Raw genomic sequence first — 18,460 nt, 5'->3', positions numbered from 1 at the left:
GAATAGCGATGTCCCAAACTGTTAACTGATTTGATTGTGTCATTCAACTCAGTAATGATCAGGGGCCCCTAGTTACTTACTAAGTAAATGAAATCCAGATGATGTAGTTTGGAATTCATAAAATTCAAAACCACATAAAATTACGAGAGGTGATGCAGCGGGATGACCTCTGGTGTTGGTCCAGCTGAGTTTGAAACTCTGCTGCCAGTGGGTAAATCACTGAATCTTCCTGAACCCATTTAGGCAATAAGGGCACCTTCCTTGTTGAGCTAATGGTTAAATGAAACATTGAATGGAATTCACTTAGCACAGTACCTAGAACACAGCAAACGGCTAATCCATGACATGATTAGTAGCAGCAGTTATCGTTGCTGACAATAATAAGGCTACGGTTCTTTTCTGGGTGGACAGTTATCTATGCAGGAAGGCTTTTGTTTAATTCTTGGCTCCCTGAATGTGTTACGGCCAATGATAGATAATCCCAAGAGAATGGGTCAGACCAAAATTTATCTGAAAAATATAAGAAATGTGGGGTGAATTTCAATGCCTGTTGAACTTTGTTTGAGCCCCAGGGAGGTTCGGTGAATGTCTGAAGGATAGAGGTGCTGGCCTGGTCACTGACTGGAGCTCAGTCAAAAGTTCAGGTTTGACCTTAACATTTCAACTCTAAGGCCCTGATAAACCCCAGCTTTCTATTAGGAGCAGTTTTACACTTCTGTGCATCTGCTTTGGCTACATTTTCGGCCACAGTGGGGGAGACCTCTCTTTAATGACTCCACAAATAGTTTTCAGAAGTGGTTAGCTTACTAAAGTTCTTTTGTTCCGTAAAGTCTGCATTAAGTGTCACCTATGCACCCACTGAATGATCCCTTTGTCATGATATACTTCCTAACTAGGGTCTGGGTTGAGAGAAGCCTTGTCAGCTAAGAAAGGACTAGTCATCAGGTATCAGGTGTTTCTTTGGGGCTCACTTATTTCCACTAAGGCCCATGCTGTTTTCACTTGATATTGGCTGTGTGGGATAGCATTAATTCTACATTTCTACAACCCACGTCCAATTCGTTTTTTCCCCTCTACACAACAACTTACTATTTGGATTGGAGGAATTGTCTGGTGATCAGATCCAATCCCCACAATATATTTGATGAGCTATGAGCTGTAAGCACCCCCAACCAAAAAAAAAAAGACACTATTCACTCTTCTGATTGAAACAGACAGGACCCTATGGTCCTTGTCCCCCACGTCCTCTGCCTGCATTTTGTTTGTAGAAAAACTTTAGCCAAAAAATAAGTTTAATCAGAGAAGTGAGAAAATGCAGAAACAAAGGAAAACAATCAAAGGAGACCAAATAATAATAGTTTAATCATTAAGCAAAGTCAAGGACCTTTGGTTCCTCCTCAAGGGCTATATTCTGAGCCATATCATGTGAGCTGTCTTGTAGATACTGAAAACCCCACCAGGTGGAAGAAGTTAACTACACGATGACCAGGCTGTAGCCATGACGTAAGCTGCCACAATTCTGAGAAATGGCCTCAAGAAATGGGAACAAACTGACCTTGGAACTGAAGACTAACTGTACCTAAAACAATCAAGATGATGCTGGTCAGACCACTGATGACCAATGTCAAGATGACGGTCAGAGCTGACTGTGCTGTTTCTACACGTAGCCCCCTCCCTCTGCCTGTAAAAGCTCTTGCCCCCCGACTGTCTGGGGCGGGGAGGTGTGGGAGTCGGGCTTTGGACAGGCGTCCCCTCCCCCCGCAACCCAGGTGCCAGCACCCAAAATGAAGCAAACTGTCCTTGCCACCAACCTTGCCTCTTTATTGGCTTTTGAGCGATGAGCAGCTGGACCCCACTTTTGGTAACGTGATCAGCGAGGAATCTTCCTTTGGGCATCGAGAATTCCAAGTGCTACTCAGAGACGTTTTCCTGGAAATCAGTGTTGGCTTTTCCTCCAAACAACTCAAGAATATCTAGTTAACGTGATCTGGGTTTCTGGGTCTGCCTCTAGCCACCTTCTGCAGTGGCAAGGAAAAGGGCGGGGAGCCTGAGCGCCCACCACAAACCTCAATGCCACAATGTGCACGCCCTGCCCCCATCCCTGGCATCCCTGCCCATCGGGCTGGTGATAAAGTATTTAGGGGACTTTATGAGTTTCCAGGGGCTCAATTCAAACTCCTTCCTTCAAACCCAAACTTCAGAGAGAGGAGGAAAGAGCGAGCTGTTGAAACACCCCAGTCTTGCTTCTCATGGAGGAAACAAACCACATACATCTGAAGATGATTAATTGTCTTTATTGGAGGAAAACAAGAAGTCATCAATCTCATTGTCATTATGATAGAAATCTTGATATGTGTACATGATTGTCAAGGCAGAGAATCATTTGCTACACAGGCCCGTTAACAATTTTGCAGTGCCGCAAACCTACGTGGGGTAAATTTCTTGCAGAGTTTATTACATGCATGGAATAAATGCACAGTTTCCCTTCTTTTGGACAAGCATGGTTTTATGGAAAAATCAAACCCATTGCAAGCCTGGTAATACTAGACACAGGGACATTCCTGGGTTCGACGTCATAAGCTTTTGGAAAACGTGCTCACTGTTGGGAGAGCTGCAAGAAGGACTATGACATTATGTGTGGTGACCAGAGCCAATTTAGAAATTGTTCCAAATTCTATGCTGGACAGAATGTACCTTTCATGTCTTCCAACCTGATCGTGGGGCTAAGAGAAATGTCCTCTGAAACATGCCGCCTGTCTTGCAAAACAAAGATGCTGCGAGGTTGCAGTATTTTTGTCGCTGTCAAAATGTTTTTGTTTTTGTAAAATGTCCAAACCGCTGCCAGTCCTGCCCCAGCGCTCCTCTTCCCTCAAGTGCAAGGCTACCGTGAGGGCCCAGGAACCTCAGTCTGTCCAGATGAAGGTTTTCCTTTGAGAAGTAATTTATCTAGTGTTTGGGGCTTTTGAGTCCCTGGTTATACCTTATCCCTATGCCTAAAGCCTCAAACACTCCTTTCAGTTTCTTTTTTCCTGTCCATAAGAAAATAAAATCACCTTGAAGTAAACTAAGTTGGTAAATCATCAGAAGACATAATCATCGTATGAGAAGTTTTCTGGAGACCAAAAGATTCAAAATGGATGTGGCGAATGCAGAAGCGGCATTGGTACAAAGGGGGAAATGCAATAGTTAGTCCCTTTGGTGTAGAGAGATTCAGACACCGAGAAGCCATTCCACACTTTGTCCACGAAACCAGACCTGGCAGCCGCATGCTGTGGGGCTGGCTGCCAAATGCACAGCCTTTGGATTTCCAGAAGCAGAGACCCCCAGAGTCACAAGCCCAGCTGCTCCTGCTGCAGGTGGCAGGGAAGGCGGGAAGGGCTGATGTTCCTTGCTGTCTGATTCGGCGCAGAGCAGGAGGCGGGCCAGGTCGTGGCCAGCACGCAGGGCCCACTTCACAGTGGGGCTGGGCTCCTGTGCCCATGCTCAGGCTGCAGATCACGATGCACTGGGACCATGACGAAGGGTGGGGCTGAAGGGGGCTTGGGCCTCTATCTTCCTCTTTCTCCTCCCTGCCTGCTGTCCAGTGTAGAGGTTTCCAAGCTATCTCATCTGCAGACTAGTTTTCTTGGCATCTCTGTGAATTAAGTCCCCCTTTTAGAAATCTGCCCAATTTACCTTTCCTATCACAACATTTTCAATTCTGAAAACCAAAGGACTGGAACACTCTTTGGCCAATGTCAGGTACACCCGAAGCCCCAACCTACGGCCAGCCCCCTGCCCCCAGCAAAGAGTTGTGGGTTACATACAGGTATATACATTTTTCTTTAAACAAACTGAACAGTGTTTGGTCTGGAATGTGTTTAAGGAAAAGGCCGACTCTGCAGAGTGTGAGTGGACAGAACGGGAAGCAGTATTATTTCAGAAGAACATGCAAAGGTTTCGTGCATCGGTTGAATCGGAGGACTTTCATTCCTTTTGCCAGAAGTGACTGTGCAACCCTGGGAAAGAGTACATCTTATTTCTGTTTATGGAAATGGGAGGAGCTGCCCTTTGCTGCACTCTGCTGTTCCTTCTCACATCCAGAGGAAACCCAGCAGTGAGCTTGTGGAAATCATATGAAGTCGAGAAGTCATGAGTGTTGCAGGCAAAGCACAGAGGCCATACCCGCCTTCTCCTGCCCTCAGCCCTGGAGTGATGGTTCCAGGGTGGCTTCTCCAGGGTGAAGAATCAACACAAGCCCAGGCTCTGGGTGGGCCAGGGGGCCACGGTGGCCAAAGCCTTAAAATACAGAGTTATCTCCCCTGGGATACGGTCTTTTCTTTCTGTTTAAAATTGCTCACAAAATGTCAAACCCCCGGGGCGTTCATCAGATTAAGCTGTCATTCCTCCAGAGAGAGGGTCAATCCCCCTTTTCAGGAGGGGTCACTTGGGTTCCCTCCCTTTGTCCCTGGTGTTTTTGGCCTTCGTTCTAAAGGGGGGAGGTCCTCCTCTCCCGATCACAATTCACCCAGGATCTGCTGGACGCCAAGGGAGACAAATGAACAGGATGAGGTTAGTGACGGGCAGGTAAACTGAGTCTGGGGCGCCAAATGCCAAATGCCTTTCTTCACCGGCTCATGCTCCATAAGTGCCAGAGCCTTGCCTGGTTAACCCCAAGCCTGACTGCCCAGTTCCCTGGACGCTATGCTAAGAGCTGGCTGGAGAGCTGGGACCTTCTCAAAGGTCTGTTGGGGCCACATGCGGGTGCACGCTCTCTGTTTCAGACAAATGCTAGCCTCCCTGATGGCCTCACGGATGAGATGAAGACCAGGGAAGTGAACGGGGATAGACAGGCAGCTGAGTGCAAGACCATTTGAGGACACTCTTTCAAATGACAGAAACAATCCACTTGCTGTGAGGAGGTGAAGAGACCGAGCTGGGGGGCGGGGAGGTTGGAAGGCAGACTGTGCTGAAGTCCATGGTCCACCATTAGCCTCAGCTGCACACAGTGGCCTCCAGGGGGTGTGTAAGCTGGGGGCCCATATGAAATGCTCAGCTTCCTCGGTGGAATTTGACATCAGTGAGGGTCCTAGGACTTTGCCACTCCACTTGGCAGGCGTTACCAAAAGGCACATTCTGAGCTCTCTTCCCATGTTGTCATAAAGTGTAAATAATACTAAATACGGTTGAAAGAGAACCTCCATTCTTTTACCACGAAGGCTCTCTCAACAGAGCGTAAGTTCTACACGGGAGTTATCAGTATTTTCTCCTCCTCCTAAAACAATGGGAATACACGCATCCAGACAGTAGAGACTCACTTGATGTCAAGTTCAACAGGGTCTACTTCTGGGCTGAAACAGTCACCATCTCCTGACGTGTTACAGGCCAACCATGGCCAAGAGCAGACCCCCAACTGCAAAAAGGGGGTCCGGCCCATCTCTCAGCTCTTCTGCACTTTCCAGGTAAGACATACTTTCAAACTAATTGCATAGAACATGCACCCCACACATCAGCTCCAGAAAATAATTTATCATCAATAAATTTGGCTTCAGATGTTGCTTTGCAAGTGCAAATGACCGCACATAGCACACAGTACGAGGAGCTGATAACTATTCAGGCACACGTTCGAAGTATCAAAGTCAGGCAAATTATCACCCCTCCTCCAAAACATCTAGTTCCTTGTTTTCTTTTTTTTTGTTTTTGTTTTTTTTGGCCACGCCATGAGGCATGTGGGATCTTAGTTCCCCGACCAGGGATCGAACCCATGCCCCCTGCATTGGAAGCACAGAGTCTTTACCACTGGACAGCCAGGGAAGTCCCTAGTTCCTTGTTTTCTTATACTGTCTAAACTTGAATCTTCCATTACACTTGTTGGTAAGCAACATTCTAATAAACCCCTGGGAGAGATGCCTCAGTTTTCTGTTATTGTTTATAATATTCTTGCTACTGTCCTCCAACTCAGGTACCACTTCCTTCTTAACCGGGTCTACTGTCGTTTTATAGACATTTCCAGGCTTTTTACAAATTTTGAAGAGTAATAGCTTGATTTTCACTCTGGACGCTGGTGTGGCAGACACCAAGCGGGAATCCTGTCAAGGGACTGAGTGCCTAGGACACGGTGGACATGGGGTAGACCAGATGCCTGTCTTTCCGGCTGCTCTCCTGCACACCTGCACTGCCCTCCTAAAGGAGGCAGAATGGAGTGCTGAGCCTCATAACACTGTGTGTGTGATGGGGGGCATTACTGAACATTCGGCCTGGACCTAGGCCAAGGTGCAGAAGTGACGAAGATGGCATGGCCTACAGGATCCACTGTGTCTGGTCAACTGTGGGAGAAGGGCGTGAGGACAACAACCAGGAAAGTCACTGGACCATCAGGCAGATGAACAGGGACCCACCGCGGGCTCGAGGCTGACTGTGCGAAGCAGACTCAAGGTATCACATGGGCACAAGGGCCGAGGGGGGGGGTCTTCTGCAAAGTGGGCATTTGGAGCCACCTGCTCTCCTCTTCAAGACAGCATCCTCGAAGCCTCCTGGAGAAGCGCTTTTCCCTGGGTTTCATGCTGTGCTCACTCTATCCTGCACACCAATCCACCACGTGGGTGGACAATGTGGCCCAGTGGTCCCCGGACGTTGCTGGTTTGAAAGTCCTACATCCCAGGAAATCCTTCAGTCCTGGGCAAACTGGGACCTTTGGTGACCCCACCATCACAGGTCTTTGGTTTGGGGATTCCCTTGGTCAGAAGGATGGCGTTCAGCGCTGGCTGGGCCTGGCTGGGGTGGTCTCTGGCCGTCACTGCAGTGGCCACTGTCCTGCTTGCTGGGTCTCTGGCCATCACTGCAGTGGCCACTGTCCTGCTCTCCTTAACCAACCCAGATAAATGGAGTCTTTTCCAAGGCCATTTCCCTCTCCTCCCTTCTGGATCAGCCTCTAAGAACAGCGTAAACATTTGCAGAAACAACTGGTGTAAGCTGGAGGCCATTTTCAGTTGTAAGATTAGAAATGCATTTTTAAAAAACAGAGAGATTAATTTTAAAACTGCATAGCTGAGAGCAGGGCTTCCACGCTGTCACTCCCCTTGTGAGAAACGAGAGCTGTGTGGGAAATTCACTCCAAACAAAATGGCATTGTGCTCCTTCGGCCAGGGAGGCTCTTAGATCTTTGCTGGGGGAGCGGGGGCCCTCTCCTTCACAGCAAGTCTATCCTTTCGTCTTGGGAGAGCAGGCTTCTTCATTTCTGACCACTGATGGCAAGAGGCCCCAGGGTCTCCAGCTGGAGAGGGCTTTGCTGCAAGAGCTGCCGGGCAAGGTTTTCTGCAGGTTCCCTCCCACGGTGCCCGCACCCCCGGGGAGAAGACAGGCTGCAGAAGGGCTGAGTTGTCTTCTCAGAAAACTGCCCCTCCGAGGAAGAAGGGGAGAGAAGGAGAAGGAACTGAAGTAAAGTGCACTCTTCACCTCGGAAACAGATTCTTGATCGATCCTCTTATTAGAATTTTAAAAAGTACTTTTAAATCCCCTTCGGAAAAAAAAAAAAATCTCTTAAAGGTTAACATAAAAGTCTACTACTGACAAGCAAAAGGTACAGGGCACAGAAGTAAGAAGTATAGCTCAAAAGGACATATTTCTTAAAAGGAAAAAAAAAACCCCTAATGCACAATATTTACCGATACTTAAATAATCCAGTTGAAACCTTTTTTTGTTATGAATGAAAAAATACAACATAGACGGTTACCTCTACTGAGAAGATCGGAAACGACAGGGCTGAGGGAGAGGAACTGAGAAAGTCCATTCTGTTAGGGCTTTGCAGACTCGTATGTACAGCACCAGATCCTATCAAATCCGCTCCCTTGAGCCAGTACACTTTGTGAGAAATGAACACTTCAGAATTGCAGTATAAAATATGGCCGTAAAAAACTTCTGTCTTCCAGTCCTGTGCAGGGAGGTGCACCGTGCAAGGTGGGATGGCTCTGGAGTGGCTGGTGGCGCTGGTGGCCCCTGGGGGCCCCCCTTCCCTGGCCTCACCCCCTGGGCCCCACCTGTAGGGCCGGTCACTTGCTTCCAGAGTGCACTGTCGTCACAGTGGTGGGCCTCGGTCTCCGATCCGCTCCCATTCCTGAGACCCCTGATGAAGAGGACATGAAACTACAGAGCGTGGAGGGTGCCAGACCTGCAGGGGGATAGCAGACACGAGAAGTTCAAAGCTTCAGAAGGATCTACTCACTCCCTCTTCCCGCTGCAAGGGTTTGTCGCGGGGGACAAACTTTGATGCACTTGACTCCAAATTTTTCCCTATCCACGGGAAAACATTTGCAATGTATTCAAATTCTTCTTAGACCCAGGTCTTCCCTCCTTGTTTCATTATAATAATGATAACTGCTTTGTATTTGGATACAACGTGGTTTAGCCACCATAGTATGATGGGTTCCATTTACTGAGCACTTACTACATACTAGGCATTGGGCTAGGTATTGAATATATACCGTCCTCACAAGAACTGTTTATTTCTTACAATGGCAGTGAGAAGCAGGGATTTTAAGAGCGAATAAAGGATGTGATACCCCCTTCTGACCCCAGCTTGGTGTGTGGTCTGGACCCTTGGCTAAGAAGCGTTTGTGACATAGGGCACATTGAAACGGGGCTGCTGATTGAGTCCTCTGTGAACTCGGCAGCCCCCTGGCCTAGAAAAATTCTTCACGGGCTGCACCTCCAATGTTCCCCAAGCAAATGTGTTGGCATCAGAACATTCTCACGTGGGCTTATCTTCCTAGCTGCAGCAGTGTACCCCTCACCCCCGTCACTGTGAACTCCGTGGGCTCGAACATCGGGATAGCCATAAAGTAAATCACTAAGATGGCTTTGCTGTCAGAGCCACTGTCTGAATCTTCAAGTAAACGATAGATTGTGGGGTTTCCTTTGACCAGAGGGTGGAAATGATTTGCCCTGAGATGTAAACGTGGGCCTAAAGCAGCGTGCAGTTGTGTCAGGGGATGCTCATGGAGGTTTCCCGGGAAAACTTTAGGGCTGGACATTCCGGAATGAGGTGGGAGGGCTATTTAAAGAGGAGGGGAACCTTTTTTGAGGCAAACAGGAAGGAGTGTGATGCTCAGAGTGAGACCAAACTGAAGGGTCTCAATGATTATGGAAATGAAGGCCTACCGGGACGATCAAGGCAACTTCTCTGCAGTGCAGAGGAGCCCATGGAAAGGCCTAGTATGAGATTAAGAGAAATATAGAGTGGAGAGTGGGAGAGAAAAATAAGGAGGGTGTGAGTGTGTCCCTCGTGATGAACTATCCCACGCACAGATGAAGGACAACGAAACATTAGTACTATTACTTTGATCCCAAAGCCAACGCACTTCGTATAAATTAGCTCAAATGATTATCAGAAAAAAAAAAAATACATTTTAAAAGTCAATGAGATCAGACTGTCATATGAGTCTCTGCCATCCCTTCCTCAGTCCCTAAGGGTGATGCCCAATGAGAAGCAAATCAGAACATAAGGAGATGGATGAGGAAGTGTCAGGCTTTTGTCCACACACACGTGGCCGTGTGGGACTCGAGCCTCAGATGTCTTATAAATGGAAACAACAGTAGCTACGGTTGTAGAAATATGAAATAACTAAATTTAAAAAAATATTTAAAAAATAGTGAATAGGATTGTTGGGAGTATTAAATAAGATCAAGTATTCACAGACCCGGACAAACAGTAGCTACTCAGCAAACGAGAGTCCCCCTCTCTCCCTACTAGATTTGTCTCCAACGCCAGTTGGAAAGTTCTGTTTTTGCTACATACGCACAATCTTTTTGGCTGGCCAGACTGAGGCTGCTCGAAACACTTGTATTTGAACTGTCCAGGCTGCTGCCAAGATGTAGTTTTCTCATATGTCTCACGACGGCCGTGGCATTAAACGCTTGCTGAAATTTAAGAAAGGGGAAAGGCAGACAAAATATTCCAGCTAATTAGAAAAGGCCGAGACTGTCTCCTATCATTTATCCTGTTACCCTAAGCAGGTCAAACTTCTGACAACGGTCTCATGATCCACTAGAAAGGAAACTGATGTTGCCTCTTCTTCCAAAAGTACATTCATCCTTTGACCCTCTCCCCCCAAGAAAATATATTTTGGAGATGAAAAGAGTATTTTTCTTCTGACATAATACCGTGGAATATAGAGTAAACGTAAGCCAATTCCCTCCATAATTTAAGAGAATGACTTCTAGAACAAAAGGTGTATTATAATAATAGAGTACCTTAAAATATATTTTAAGTGTTTTCATTTTCTGATTATTGGTGTTTTGTCCTAAATAAAGTAGGTCAGTGGAATTACTGTCTGTGTAGTCTCTAGTTGTTGGTTCTCATGCAAGAACAGCCAGCTCTCAATTACCCATGCTGTGAGAACACAGGGTAATGGATTAAATCCATCACATTTTTACCAGAATGTATCGATGAGTTCAACTGAGATTTCCTGGGTTTTTTTCCCCCTTTTTATGTCACTTTAATAATAGTCAACCCTTCAAGGTTCCAGCAAAGTGAAGGAAGACAACAGGGATTGTGTTCTTAAGAAACAGCAAATGAGGAGAAGCTGGCAATATTGCTATATTTTTGGATCACGGGGGGAGATATTATTAAATCATACACTTTATCCCTCTCACACCACGATGCTCTCGTCAAGTCTTAATCCTTGTTGGTTAAAATTAGCACACATTTGGGTGAGGCTATGGGGATTCCCATCAAACTTGGGGGATAGTAACACTTAGAAATAAAAAATGCTTGAACTGCAGGGCCAGTTTCGTTTGAGTGGTTAAGTTCACTGGGAATGTAGGAAACACAGGACTTACTCTCCACTTGCTCTTGGCGAAGTTCTTCCGGATCTGGGCGCTGACCGACTCGTGGATGTTTTTGCTGAGGGCTGTGTCACCAGCGATCCTGAAATGGAGGCAAAGATGCTTCTCAAGAGGGTTTCTTGGGGGGAGGGGGTGTCTGACACTGGGTCCCAAGCTGCTTTCCTGGGGAAGCCATGTCCTGTCCCCTCCCACAGGTCTGCTGAGAGGATGGCGTGTCACTGCCCCTCCAGGCTGCTTCTTTCAACGCACAGCTCTTGTCTGAACGTCCATGACCCACCACCACTGCACTCCAAGCCCGGTCCCACCTCCGTACCCTGCACCCCCTCCAGGATGGGTCAGCACCTTCATGGTGGGCCACTCTGCCCGGCTCCCCCTTCTTCCCCTTTTCACCCCCATTCCTGCAACATCAGAGTCCACAAGGACAACACAACCTGAATTCAGCTCTCCTCTTTCTCCCCCTCCCCCAGCTTCCTACCCGCCGTGTCTCACCTCTGAGGTCTCAAGCGTGTCCCCCAACCTGGTCTGAGCACCAGACCCCTACCCAGGGTCTCCCCCCCAGCCCCTCTCTGGCATCCCCAGGATCTCTGGTCCATGGACCTGCTCACACCCGGGGCCCACTGCTCCCTTCTGGCTCCATCCCGGCTGACCTGAGCTCTGCCACGTTCTACTCCCCTCCCTCCCCTCGGGGCCCCTCACCTTCTCTGTGCTCAGTGACAGGGTTCCCAGCCTCAGCTCGGCCCTGCTTGGCACACCTACTCCTGCATTTCCTAGAAAAGTTCTCAGAACCGCAAGAACCATGTCGCCGCTGCCTTCCACTGGGTAATCTTTTCTCTAGTTCTTGCTTGACCTTAGCCTTCTATTAGCAGGGAGGAAGGGAGGTTTAGCTTCGACCTCCTGTCCTCAGAGTCCCCCCTCATCCTATCACTTCCTCCCTCTGCTTTATCACACCTCTTCTCTCCCCCACCCCGCCCCGCCCCCCATTCGTTCTTACACCTCCCTCTTCTCTCTGGGCTTACAGTCGCCAGTCTCGTTGATGAGCTGGGGGTCCCTCCGGCCCTTTTTTTTTTTTTTTCCTCCAGCCCGTTCTTCTCCCTCACATCCCTTCTCAACCTCAATGCCACCCTCGCTCTACATTTGACCGCTTGGCCTCCCCCAATCTCACAGGAAGTTGCATTTTGCTCAGTCTCTTCTGGGCTTGAAGCCATCCATCTTCCCTTTCCTTTAGCACCAAACTATTCAATTCTGAGCTGATGCCTGATGCCTCAGAAGTAATTTCTTGGATCTCGGAACTGTTAAGGGGCAGACAGATGCCGGGGACACTGACCATACTTTCTGGCTGGCAGAGCCCGTCAGGTCCCAGACTCCGAGGGCCCTGGACACAGACCAGACTGGGCACAGACTGCCGTGTTCAACCGATTTAGGACGTGAGAGGAACAAGCTTGGGGCTTATTCAGATAGGAAACCAGCCCTGGATAAAAAATATGTTCCCACCACCAGCCTTTCCTTTTAGGAACCGAAAACATGGCTGGTGGACTCTGGAAGGTAAGTCTGTGCCAGCCTGGGCCTAAGTTTAGAATACCGTACAGACTGCTATTCCCAGCTCAGAGCAAGACCCCCCCTAAATAGACTCCTCTAGTTTTCCCAGCAGGGCTGAAAATACACAGCTCAGAGGATACTCAGAAACGAACCAAGGCCAGGCAGGTTTCCGTCTCCAACAACTGTCAATTGCCTGCTTTCCCCAGATGCACATCAGTGAAGAGAAATACGTGAATGAGCAAATCCACCCGAAAGCCCAGGCACGAGGAAGCTGGGGAGCAGCTGTCGTTATTCAGCCTCTCCTCCTGGAGGCCTCACATGAGTGTTTCCTCCTGTTTGTAACAGCTGCATCCTCAGAAAAGGACGCCAGCTCCACCTCGGGGTGGTCAGCTCTTTCTTGGAAACCAGGGGGCAGAAGTGGTGGGAAGGAAGGAATTCTCGGGCTGAGCCCTGATGAGGGGGCAGAGCCCGCTCCAAACCAAACAGGCCGGGTGGCGGGGTGTCAGGGAGACCCCCTTCCCTGTGGGTGAGCAAAAGGCTGAGAGGGGAGGAAAATGCAAATTTTCAGTTATTCTAGGAATGTTCCGTGCTCACTTCCCACAGTGCCAGGGCGCGCTGCCGCTGGGTAAGGACCAAGCGGGGCACACGGTGGCCCGGAGGCCGCTGTTAAACACTCTTCTTGGAGGTAACGCCACCTCGGCTCACGACAGCTCACGACCTTCCTCACACAGGCAACCGCGCGGGGATATACGTGTATGCAGAGCTGATTCGCTTCGTTCTACAGCAGCAGCTAACGCAACCATGTAAATTATGCTCCAATAAAGGTGTGAAAAAAAAAGAAAGAAAAGAGAGAAAAAAACTTAAACAAAAATAGGCACCGCAACCACGCTGCTGCTCGCGTCGGCCAGGGATCACGGGGGACGCCCAGCGCTCCCCGATTCAGCATCATTCACCCACGAGACCGGAGGCGTGGAGGCTCAGCACTGGAAGGGACCCTGGAGGTCACCCTGACTGTCCTAGGAACTGCACAACGCCCCGAGACAGGAGACTTCCCTTATGAATCCGCACACACACACACCCCCGTTTCATCTGGGTCTCCCGACGCTCTCTCGCTTCCCTGTTGCTGCCTCTACACTAACGAAGGACATGGCGTTTATATCAATTCCGCTCCATCAGGCCTGTCTGGCTCTTCTTCTCCACACACAGATCATTAAACTCTTCTCCTCGCCTTTGGGTGTTTTTGTGTTTTGTACACGGTCTGTTCTACCTGCATGGCTCTGATTGTACACTTTTCTAGTCACTTGCTCAAAACAGGCTTGGTGATGCCTGGTGTGTATCCCAAACTCCTGGGATCCATCCCAGTTCCTGTGGTCACCGCAGCTTGGCTGGCTGGAATCTGGGGAGGGGAGGGGTCTCCATGAACGCTGAGGAGGGTGCAGAGTTGAAGCCCCCCTGGCTAGCCCAGCCTGGAATCCCCGCCCTACCCTGGACGGCCCGGGTGAGGCTGGCATCTCCGTGAAGTTCTGCTTGATTCTGAACCCACCTTGCCCCTCTGCCAGGCCCCTGACAGTGAAACTGACCTTTCTCTTCTTTGCTTTTTTTCAAAAATGTCTGGTGAAGGAGAGATGAGGTTTTAACTGGCCTTCCTGCCTTCCACAGAGTGAGGCTGGATCAGTGAACAAGTTCTAGGAAGCAAATCACTTCCCTTCTTTTGAGGTCATTTTCCTCCTCTCTAAGATAACCTCAAAAGCCTCCTACATGAAAGATAAATAAGTACTGGGGTTGTAATGTACAACCGGGTGACAATGGTTAACACTGCTTTATGGCATACTTGAAAGTTGTTAAGAGTAAATCTTGAAAGTTCTCCCCACAAGGAAAATAATTTTTTGTAATTAACATATTAGGCAATGGATATTAAGTAAACTTATTGTGGTAGTCATTTTGCAACATATATGGATGCCAAGTTATTATGCTCTAACACCTTAAACTTATACAGTGCTGCATGCCAACCCTCTCTCTGTAAAACTGGGGAAAAAGTCTCATACAGCTGTAAAAGCCAACTGCTTATAAAATAAGAAAAACTTTCATATCTTCACTGTCACATACTTTGACCTATCATCCAAAGTGACTTATTAAAAAAATATCAGGCTGACACACAATCAAAACTGCCTCCTTTTCAGAAAATTCCTTCCTTCCCCTTTCCTTCTCCTGTCAGTTTGGGGTGAAGAGCATCATTTTGGAATCTGACAGTTCTTCCTGGAAACATTTCTGGCTTTGCTGTTAGCTAGTTGTGTCCTGTTGGCTAAGTTTCTTTATCTTTCTACATATATTTCCTTATCTCAGAAATGGAGACAAAAATCTACCTTACAGGATTATCATAAAAGAAAAAATGCGGTGATATTTTAATATGATTAGCACAGGGCCTGGGACATCATAGATGATAAATGACGGCTGTCATTATACATTACAATACTGTGAAGCTGGTCAGGAAAGGACCTTGGGCAGGTCCCCTTTGGAAGGTTAATCAGCATATGAGCATCCGGAGAAAATGCTGCAGGAGACGGTGGAATCAACAGGGAACAGTGTTCTAGAGGACTGGTCGGGGCGGATGTCTCCTGAAGTCAAGGGTCTGCGCGTTGTAGCGGCTATTTGACTACTCCTGGCCTTTGTTTCAAAAAGGAGGCTCACGGTGCTTTAATAAGAGCTTAATGATGCAATTGCTACGTGCCAGATGCACTAAACCCTTTCTGTGTGTGCACGATCTCAGTCACTGCTTACTTCAATCCTGTAAACTAGGCATTGTTATGCTCACTTTAAAGATGAGAAAATTCAGGCTCAGAGAAGTATAAACCCAAAGTCACTGGGTTCAACCCTAGTAAGTGGCACAAAAACAAGGTGGCCTCGGGGCACCGCAGGAAATGTAGTCCAGGATGTCGTAAACTATCAACTCATCCCTCTGGAGGTGAAGAAACACTAACTTGAAAAGCATCTTAAAAGGAAAAGAACATGTGACCTCAATTCATTTACGGACTGAGTAATAAGTTCAAGGAATAAAACTCCCCTCTTAATGCCTCCTTTGGGAATCACCCTCACTAAAAATGATCCTAAAATACTTCACATGAAGCGAAAAAGCTACAGCTATCTTTTGTGCATCTGCAGTTAATGCCTTCAGAAGACTGTGTCCTCAAGTGTTGGTTTGGGGAAAGGATGAAACCCACGGGCCAGATGGGATGCAAGCTTCACCCGTGGCTTTCACAACGAAGCCCCAGCTGACCGGCATCTCTAGTGGGTGATTCTTCTTACCACGGGTGCCGAGCTGCCTGCTCGCATGTGTATCTTTTATTTGGATCTTTCTCCATCAGGTTCCGAATGAAGTCTTTTGCTGTTCAAAAGGAAGGCACAAGAGGGGGAGTCAGTATGTGGCTTGAGATATGACAATATGATACCAGGGTGCCTCTGTGGGTATCAAGGTTACCATGGAAACACGAGACCAGCCTTCCATGGACACTTGGGACCTGGGACAAAAAGGCAGGTGGTACCAGCATCTGGGGAAAAGGGAAGACAAGGTTTGGGTTTCTGAGTGGTGACCCTGCCTTCCCAGCTCGAAGTCCCTTCCCGTGGGCAGCTAGTGGTGCCTTTTTTTCGGGGAAAAGGTGAAATATCTTTGTCGCCAGGTGCCTCTTGCTCAGCTCACTGCTGCCTTAGGGAGCTGTTTTGCTGACGTCCTCACGTTAGGAGCTCACCGATTCAACAAAGTCGCCCGAGTACGTGGATGCACAGCCCCCCAGAAGCCCCCTCTGCAACCCCCGCAGATGATTACAACCAGCAAGCAGGAAATGACGGTGCAGGAGATGCGCCCTGGTGGGGAAGCAAAACTGCTTGGAGGCCCAGGACCAGGTATGACCCAGAGCAGGACACTGAGAACGTGAGAGGTTGGGACCCAGAACCAGAAGATGACACATGCCAGGCGGGAAATCTGTCGCCTTGTGGCGTCTGGCAGCTCCCTGCCCACAGGGCTGGACTTTCGGGGGACAGCTGGGGCCCTTCCTGACTCAGGATAAACTACTCCCCGTGTGGCTCTTTCCTGCAAGCCTTGGAGAACTATAGCCCGGTCCTAGGTGTTGGAAGATTGAGGAAGAAAGCAGGGCATTTCCAGTTAGGAGGAAATAACACAAATAATAAAATGGGATATTTGAATAGCTCATTCATTATTTCATGTGATCCTGACACCACCTACAAGGGTGGGAGTGGTATTATTACCATCTTCATCTTGTCAGGGAGGAAACTGAGGCTGGAGACATTCCATCTGCTTATGTGGGCCTGGGGTTTGATTTTCATCCCTGAGGAGGAAATGGTGAACTTCCCTGGGAATGTTCTGTGTGGCACAGTAGCTGAGACTCGGGCTCTGGAGTGAGGGCGTGGGTTCAAACCCCAGCTCTGCCACTAACCAGCCGTTATTTCACCTTCTGGGGCCTCAGTTTCCTCATCTGTCAAATGGGGCTAATAGTAATCCCCACCTGATAGGCTGTCCTGAGGACTGGGTGGACTAGGCACACGCGCGGAGTTTAGAGTGCACAGCACACAGTAAGGAAGCCCAATAAACTCGAGCTAATACGGTCTCACTCCAGAGCACCCAGCTCAGGGTACGGCCAGGAGTGGTGGAGAAGTGAGTCCCCACCCCTCAGCCTGGCTCGGGGCACGTGTCCCACATGTGTCCCAAGCCTCTCCTCGCTTCTCAAGTCAAGTCTAAGTGCGTAGCATCCTCAGGAGCCTCAGGACCGTTCTGAGCCCCCGGGGACCGCTGGAGACTCGGGTGGGCTGGGTGTCGGGGTCCCAGGAGCCGCCCACAAGGAGCCGAGAGACCTACCGGAGTCGGAGATGTCGTCCCAGTAGGGGGAGTCGAACTCATATTCTGCCTTGAGAATCTGCTCGAAGAGCTTGGAGTCATTTTCGTCATAGAAAGGAGGGTAGCCACAGAGCCTGGGAGACAAGAGGGTCTCTCATGAGGATCTGAACCGGCTGAGGACCCAACACCACGTGGTGGCTTCACATCCTGCCTGGGAGGAAGCTGTCTTCCCTGGAGTGGAGGAAGCCTGCACCGTGTGCGCTACAGACACAATCTCAGCAAAGGACCCACACGTTCTCTGGGCACACGGGGCACAGATGTAAAATCGTGACTTCACAGGTAGCTAAAAGGGTTAACCCTGGTGGCGACTGAGGGTCAACACATCTTAATGCTTTGCACGGTATTCACCAGAGTCCTGCACGCCCTGAACACCTACCAGGCCGCCCTCTGTGTATAAACGTTATTGATCTTACTGCCTGGGATATGGTCCCTAACAGATGATGGGTTAGTGAAACAAACAAAATATTTGTTTGGTATACATTTCAAGACCTTTCCAGGTTCATTTTATTTAATAACTCATCAGAGGAAGAAAGGGAAATTTTATACACTTGAGTCACCAAATTGCCGCAAGTGGCCCCAGACTGCAGAGTATCACCTCCCGGGCCCAGTTCAGGTATCTGGAGGGTTACAGCTCTGCCCATTAATATGCAGTAAGCAGAAGTTGACATAAATCTTAATACCATGACCCTTTTTCCACTGAACTGTTTCAAAGTTGTTTTTTTTTTTTTTTTTTTTCCGATATGCGGGCCTCTCTCCGCCGTGGCCTCTCCCGCTGTGGAGCACAGCCTCCGGACGCGCAGGCCCAGCGGCCATGGCCCACAGGCCCAGCCGCTCCGCGGCACGTGGGATCCTCTCGGACCGGGTCACAAACCCGCGCCCCCTGCATCGGCAGGCGGACTCCCAACCACTGTGCCACCAGGGAAGCCCTCAAAGTTGATTTTTAAAAGATCATATGGGAATTCCCTGGTGGTCCAGTGGTTAGGATTCGGCGCGTTCATTACCGAGGGCCTGGGTTTGATCCCCGGTTGGGGAGCTAAGATCCTGCAAGACGCATGGCGCAGCCAAAAAACATTTAAGAAAGAAAGAAAAAAAGAGGATACTAGGATGTTGGTGCAAGAAACTTCTAGTTCTAGAGGTACTGACGGTCATAATAGAAGTAGGAATTTTTGTTAAATACCCCAAATACAATTCGTGCCA

The 18,460-nt window shown here is 48.8% G+C and overlaps 1 protein-coding gene across 3 annotated transcripts in view; it reads right to left on the bottom strand.

Moving 5' to 3' along the window:
* Positions 1 to 2,272: 2,272 nt before the first annotated feature.
* CAMK1D (calcium/calmodulin dependent protein kinase ID) overlaps positions 2,273 to 18,460 on the bottom strand; it is a 417,212-nt gene continuing 401,024 nt past the window's right edge. For 2 of the 3 annotated variants that reach the window (XM_060006054.2, XM_060006056.1), the window contains exons 7-11: positions 17,225 to 17,337; positions 15,661 to 15,739; positions 10,816 to 10,903; positions 9,777 to 9,894; positions 2,273 to 8,146 (exon numbers count right to left, since the gene is read on the bottom strand). In XM_060006054.2, coding sequence (XP_059862037.1) covers positions 8,028 to 8,146; positions 9,777 to 9,894; positions 10,816 to 10,903; positions 15,661 to 15,739; positions 17,225 to 17,337 — 517 coding nt within the window. In that variant the 3' untranslated portion in view covers positions 2,273 to 8,027. Of the gene's footprint in view, positions 8,147 to 9,772; positions 9,895 to 10,815; positions 10,904 to 15,660; positions 15,740 to 17,224; positions 17,338 to 18,460 lie in introns of all 3 variants that reach the window. The other variant, XM_060006055.2, reaches the window with a different exon arrangement.

Source organism: Delphinus delphis, chromosome 2 (genome assembly GCF_949987515.2).
Source record: "Delphinus delphis chromosome 2, mDelDel1.2, whole genome shotgun sequence".
Lineage (NCBI taxonomy): Eukaryota > Metazoa > Chordata > Mammalia > Artiodactyla > Delphinidae > Delphinus > Delphinus delphis.
Note: the sequence above shows the minus strand (reverse complement) of the source record. Positions and strands in the feature narration are given on the sequence as shown.